General features: G+C 38.5%; 1 protein-coding gene across 1 annotated transcript; it reads left to right on the top strand.

Moving 5' to 3' along the window:
- Window positions 1-1,929: 1,929 nt before the first annotated feature.
- Window positions 1,930-6,448, top strand: uchl1 (ubiquitin carboxyl-terminal esterase L1 (ubiquitin thiolesterase)). Its single transcript, XM_068321891.1, has 9 exons — window positions 1,930-1,962; window positions 2,056-2,067; window positions 2,478-2,606; window positions 3,048-3,189; window positions 4,068-4,153; window positions 4,794-4,841; window positions 5,063-5,132; window positions 5,210-5,268; window positions 5,507-6,448. The coding sequence occupies exons 1-9, from the start codon at window positions 1,930-1,932 to the stop codon at window positions 5,588-5,590; spliced, it is 663 nt and encodes a 220-aa protein (XP_068177992.1). The 3' UTR covers window positions 5,591-6,448.
- Window positions 6,449-6,910: the final 462 nt, after the last annotated feature.

Raw genomic sequence — 6,910 nt, forward strand, 5'->3', positions numbered from 1 at the left:
CCAACCTGCTGCTAAAGGAGAGACACAATTCACATCCACAAACTGTACAGGTGCATGCATGCTGGTGTTTACGTGGAAAAGGAGTCGAAAGTCAAAATCAGATTCCGCTTAGTCCAATTTGACATTGGAGAGACATCACAACTCCAGTTGTGGTCTAATGAGTGAATATTTGCTTTGAGGATGTTGCAAGTAAAGCTGATGACTTCATGGCTTTAATAAAAATCATTCCCAGTCACAAAGATATCTCAGCAAAAATCTTGATCGTACCAATAAGTCAGATTCTCCTTATTCCCCAGAATACAGATGAATTATCTCCATGGGTGATGAGCATCCCGAACCTTCGGTGTGTTGCTGGCTTACTGCTTCCTCTTTTTCCACAAAATGACCAGAGAAAAAAATGTGAAATAAAGATACGTGTTCTCACCTCTGTGCTCCTTTCCTGATGAATTCTCTACAGGTGACTGCCTTTCTATTGCTTTTACACATTTAAATAAATGCACTAATACCATATTTAGACATACCAGAAAAGAGACAGATACACATAAATAAATAAGTGAATATATCAACAGCTACCAACATCACTGTGACCTATGACCTAACAACCCACAGGCAACCTTACTTGCTTTCGCACAAACATGACTCACCCTGCAGACATTTTTGTAATCAATATATTTAGGGATGGTCTATCTTCTGGGAATGTCAGACATTTAATGAATACTCTGTGTAAGAAAACAATGAATAATAAAACAGTAAAACTTGCTATAAATATGCAGTGTTCATAGTATGATCAGCAGAATTGATAAGCTACACTCACCACCAGGTGGAAGTAGAGCTTAAATCTACATTTTATTCTCTGTCTTTAGGTCTCACCATATTTTTAATTTATTTATTTTTATGAGGCTCTAACATATATGAAGACAGGGAACTTGAAACACAGTCATAGACGTATAAAATCATCAACACTCAGGTTCTTATGATGTTTTCTTGTAGTAACATGTGCAAACAACTGAGCAAAATGGGAACACACTCATCCCTCCAGCAAAAACTAGTTTACTTAACTAACTAGTCTGTAAATAACAAAAACAAACAACACAGTATACCATGTTTGTCTTTGCTGATGTTATAGCGCCACCCTGAGTTATGGTTAGAAAGAGCAACTGCAGTTTGGCGTGAGAAACATGGTGTTCTTTCAAGTAGGTACAGTGTGCGAAGTCCTATTACTGCATATCACAGTAGATTGAGTATTATTTGCGAAGTGGTAACATATTTGTTTTTATATTTCCATTACAAATTTTGTGCTGGACATTTTTAATTCAAGTACAACAATGATCAGAGCAAGGGTTCAAAACTGATAGGAAATAAATTTCCATGCCTCAAACAACTATGATAGAGCACAAGTGTTGTGATGGTCAGATCAATAAACGCTCAAAAGCAATAAATTTCCTTTATCATTTCCATCATTTGATATTACAGAAGACACTGACATCACTGCTGAATTTCAGCTGTTATACTTGACAGTGGTTTCATATTTTTTCTGCTTATAGTGGTCAGTGGGTGCAAGGAAATAAAATGACAGCACTATCTAAAGAAGTACACAATACTTCTTATTACGATGGATTTCATTTCTCGTTTTAGCAGCAGACGTGAAATCTTTCAACATTTAGCGGCGTGATTTTTGCTTTAAACATTCACTTCTGTCCATAAATTTCCTTCAATACTGACGTTGTATCTGGTACGATTTTTAAAATTGTGTTATTTATTGTCAGTCGAACTGAATTCTAAACATGGACTCTCCCGTCCCCCACCCCCGTGTCTGCTGTGAAATGGTATGACCCGAGGTAATAACACCAAGCACGCTCGCGCGAACTACGTTCGAACTCAGTTAACGGCACCGGGATCGGAAGGTAGAACATTGTTAAACTTGCCAAAATGGAGTGGACACCGATGGAAATAAACCCTGAGGTGGAGGAATATCCATTTAAATCTCTTTTCTTGATGTCGCAATGTTTTCAAAGGCAGTAGAATCACTTAGTGTATCTGTTTATGTCGTTTCAGATGCTGAACAAGGTGGGTAGCAAATGGCGACATGCTGGTAACTGTTTGATTACGGTCACGTAAGTTTTATGTTAGCTAGCTAGTTATGGTGGCAGCTACTTTGACAGTCGTTTAAACGGTTTCCAGCCACCATGTTGCATCCCCAGCACCAGCGCATAGATTAAAATGGTAATATCAATTATTTAGGTCAAAAATAGTCGGTAATATTAAATTGAAATGCGTCAAAAAAGGCGAGAGAAGCTCCCCGATCCTCAGCATCCTTTCCCTCACTGTGCCAAGTGGCGGGGTCTTAGGGTGTGGTCGGGCTGGGCCAGCGCTACGCAGCATCTTTGAACGCCGTCATTTATCTGTCATCTTTGAAACGTCTGATATGTTCAAACAGTTAAGAACATTCTGATGATTTTCTTGGCTGTATGTTTCAGCTGATGAAAAGTCTGGGGGTGGATGAATGCTGTCGTTTCGTTGATGTGGTGGGGCTAGAGGGTGATCAACTCTCTGCCGTCCCGAAGCCGTGCTTTGCCTTGATGCTACTCTTTCCACTGACACAACAGGTAATAACGGGGTGGATGTGGAGACTACTTCTTGGATGGGAAGGCCAGAGAGGGTGGGGTAGGCCACTGATGCAGGCTGTTTGGGGTGGGGTGAGAATGAGGTGCAGGGACGGCATGGATGGGGAGGGAGTCAGTCATGTTATTTACCGGTGCGATGGGTGGAAGATGGTGAGACTGGTATTGTTAAAAAGAGACATTAAGCTGCAGAGTCTTGTCATTCCTAGCAGGAGTGTTAGATTACATTGTCACTTCTGGACTGTAACTATAAATTCATTACATGCTCATGATGGCTTCCCAGACTTTGTCAGAAGCCTTGTGGTGTCTTATCAGTAAAAATAATTTTACCAATATGTTATGATGATTGAGCCTTATAGATAATGCAAGTAAGAGGTTGTCCACATTCTAATCTTAATCTGTTTCTGTGTTGTCTGTGTATGGCAGCATGAATCTTTCAGACAACAGCAAGCAGATAAGGTTGCAGCAGATGCTGACGTTTACTTCCTGAAGCAGACAGCAGTCAATTCCTGTGGCACCATTGCTTTGCTGCATGCTGTGGGCAATAGCAAAAGTAAAATGACATTTGGTGAGTGCACGTCAAATAATTTGAAGTACAATTCAATTACTTATTTCTATATGTACTGTATGTATAAGAAATAGCACAATGCTATTCATTAGCATCAGTGACTCAGCAATTACTTCTGAATGCAGAGAAATCTTCCTTCCATAAATTATATTGAAACCAAACATTTTAGTGTAATTGCTTTTAGTGTAGAAAAAGTACTATGCCATCTTTGAAGATAAAAGAGTAAAGATAAAACCCTTGGATTTTTAATAAAAATTCCAACTTGTGCATAAATGCTGGCACAGCCTGATATTTGTTTATTTCCTCAGTGAAGTTTAAATTCAGGGGGAAGTAAGAGCTTTTACAATCCCAAAATAGCCTTGTAAGGTAGAAAGAATTGGCACATTAATCATAATAATAAAGATGATGGAGCAACTGCTAGTTTTATTGTCGATTCATGCATTACCTGTGACTTGCCCTGGAGAAGCAAAATTAAGAAATGTTTTAAATAAACAGTACAACCGTAATTTATCCTTTTTAATTATTTAAAGATGAGTTACTTCCAAGAATGTGATTTTGTTGTCAGCTGGATTACACAAACCCTAGTGCAGTAGGGGTGGCACGGTGGCGCAGTGATTAGCGCTGCTGCCTCACAACACGGCGGACCCGGGTTCGAGTCCCATTCTGTGCGGACTGTGCGCATGCTCTCCTGCATGGGCTCTCTATGTGGCTCTGCGGTACACTGGCATCACGCCCCAAGACTGCCAGGATAGGCACTGGCTAACCCACAACCTGCGTTAGCGGATTAAGCGGGTTGGAAGATGTATGTAGCGCAGTAGGATGTTATTTGGATGATCTGTAATACTTGTTTATAATTATGTGGATTTCTTCCACTACAGCTACTGACTCTGTCCTGAAGAAGTTTTTAGATGAAACTGAAAATATGTCTCCCGATGGCCGTGCAAAACATTTGGAGAACTACAAGGTGAGATAACATTGCCGCTAAAACCACTGTTGCATTTCTGTTTTTTTTTCTTCAAACGCAAAGTAATGTATACTCGTCTGTTTTGTACATGGATATCTGAAGAAAGGTTTATTTTCCATGTCTGTGAGATTGCATTAGCCAAAAATGTATCATCATTCAGTTAGATGCATCGGCTACACAATGCAGACACTTTAATTTGAAATTTATCTACTTTCCTTAAATGGAGAAATGGATGGAGGGATCTGTTTCTGTCCCTCTCACTCTCCAATATATATACTGTATATATATGATTCCTGATTAATCAGTAACAAAAATGCAGTATTTAAAACTGATGTAAATTCACAAGCAAGCAGATTGTAGAATTTTGCATTGTGTAACTTGCACGTCCTGTTTAACCCACTTGGTGGCGCCAGATGGCTAAATATAGGTAGATGCTTGTCCCTGTAAAACTTCTCAAGAAAGGAAGGAATTCAAGAATATTTTAGAATTTTCTGTTTAAAGCATGCTACTAAGTTTGTAATCTCCAGTCCACTTTGATGTATTTATGTGTTTAAAGAATATTTCTGTATGTGTATTTTCAAAAGTGTAACTATCATTTTAGGGTGTGTTAAAATGAACTGTTCTGAAATTTTCTTCCAAGGCAATCTTGGAGGCTCATAATGAGGTTGCAGCGCAGGGCCAGTGCAGGGTAAGTAACCTAACCCACTAAGAACTGCAACCAGTTAATGCTGTAATATCAACCATCAATAGCAAACATCTGACTGTATAACAGGCAGTTTTGGAGACATGAGGCACTGATCTAAATCGATTGCTGATGTCAATGCATTTCTTTGCTGGGCTTTTCTTGAAACTGCTCTGTGTCCCACTTTTACCTCTGAATGTTAATTCTTCATATTTCAACTTCCACAGCCAGAAGAGGACAAAGTCAACTTCCACTTTATTGCCTTTGCCAATGTAAATGGAGAACTGTATGAATTTGGTAAGCATGTAGCTAACGATGTAGATTCCTCAATGTGTTTTAATGATGCTGATTCCTAATAGTAGCCTGTTTGTCAGATGGAAAAATGAAGGGACCAGTGAAGCATGGAGCCACCAACGATGGCTCATTTATTATGGTGGGTATCACGCTGAAAATTGAGACAAAAATGGAACAATGTAATGCTAAATTAATGACGTCATGCTTCATTTTACAGTATATTATCAATGATAAATCTCTGGGACATCCTTTCCTTTGTTGCTTTAGCTTTCCATTTTAAAGATGTGTATTCGTAGTTTGTGCAGAAAAAAATACAGAATAAGTCACAATAATAGACATATCTTTATCATTTTATTATTTTTGTCTTTTTTGCCCAGGATGCTGCTAGAATGTGCCGTGGATTCATGGAACGAGAGCAAGGCGAACTCCGTTTCTCTGCTGTGGCTCTTTGTCACAGTTAGATTTTGGGGAGAACCAACAGCCAAAATTGTAAACCAAAATGTTATGAAGCATTCACCTGGCAAACACATTCAGCAGGCGCCCATAATGACCTGTTAACACACACACACACACACACACACATCCGCAGACACTATGCACTATAAAGCACATGTTTACACATAATTTACTCTCATCTCATGAACAACACGTTCTTTTGCACATATACACCAGACGCACCATCAAAGCCTTTTGTTCTGACAAACTGATACAAGCTTGTTCAAAAGTTTGTTTTAGCATTTTTTCATTCAGCAGTTAGTTGTTAAACACTAGTTCAGATTTCATCACTCTTGCCTGAATGTGTTCATTTGTTTTTTACATCCCTTTTGAGAATAAGTGGTACTGCTTGTGCCAGTAAAGTAAGATGTAAAGGATGAAAAACCGTTTGGCGTTTTACCAGTTTTTGACTGTCTTTATTTGCCATGTGGATGAGTTCATGAAATGACATTCCTTGGAGCAACTGAAATGTATCTGTAGGAATAATCCAACCATTGTTATGGAACATGGCCACAGCCTTTTGAGTTGCTGTTGTTTGTTTGAGTTGCTCCCAACGTTTCTCTAGGGAGGAAAAAAAGTGGATTTCTCCACTTGTTTGTTGAATTTAGCCATGTTATGTACCTGTGCAATAGAAAGTTCCTTGCACTTAAATTGTTCTGCTGTTTGTTCACAAATGCTCAGATTGCTGAATAAAGTATTAGTGTTTGAAAATTGTAGAGTGATTGTTGTGCTGCATTTGTTTACTTTTTGCACTTTCCAGATATGTTTCTTTGGTTCTACTGGTGACCAGCTGTGTGGAATCAATAAAGCAACCATTGAACTTGTTTGTGTCCCCATGTGTGTTTATTAGTTACAGTAGTTTACAAAAAGAGTCCTGATATTTTTGGAGTAACAAACATTCTCTGGCATTGGGAATGCAAATGTGAGGATTTGTTTTTCTTCCATCATAAAAATCACTTGAATCTTTGGATATTCTAATATGGCTTGACCAGTCTGCAGATGCAACATGGGACCTTTAGCTATGTAGAACAAAAGCATGGCATCAACTACAGAAGTGTTTCCCAACTTCTTGAACCAGAGCACACTTTTTTTCTGGACTACAGAATATTGATTAAAGGAAAGATTTGCCATCATTACTCAAATTATTGCATCAAAATCACAGATATTGAATGTTCTGTTTTGTAAACAACTGAAAAAGCAGGACAGCAGGTTTTATTGAGAAGTGTCATTTTGGAGGTTTGGTGTTTCGGAATAATTTATGATGAAAAACTTTTTTTAAAAATTAA

The sequence above is a fragment of the Antennarius striatus genome, chromosome 8 (genome assembly GCF_040054535.1).
Source record: "Antennarius striatus isolate MH-2024 chromosome 8, ASM4005453v1, whole genome shotgun sequence".
In the NCBI taxonomy this organism is placed as follows: domain Eukaryota; kingdom Metazoa; phylum Chordata; class Actinopteri; order Lophiiformes; family Antennariidae; genus Antennarius; species Antennarius striatus.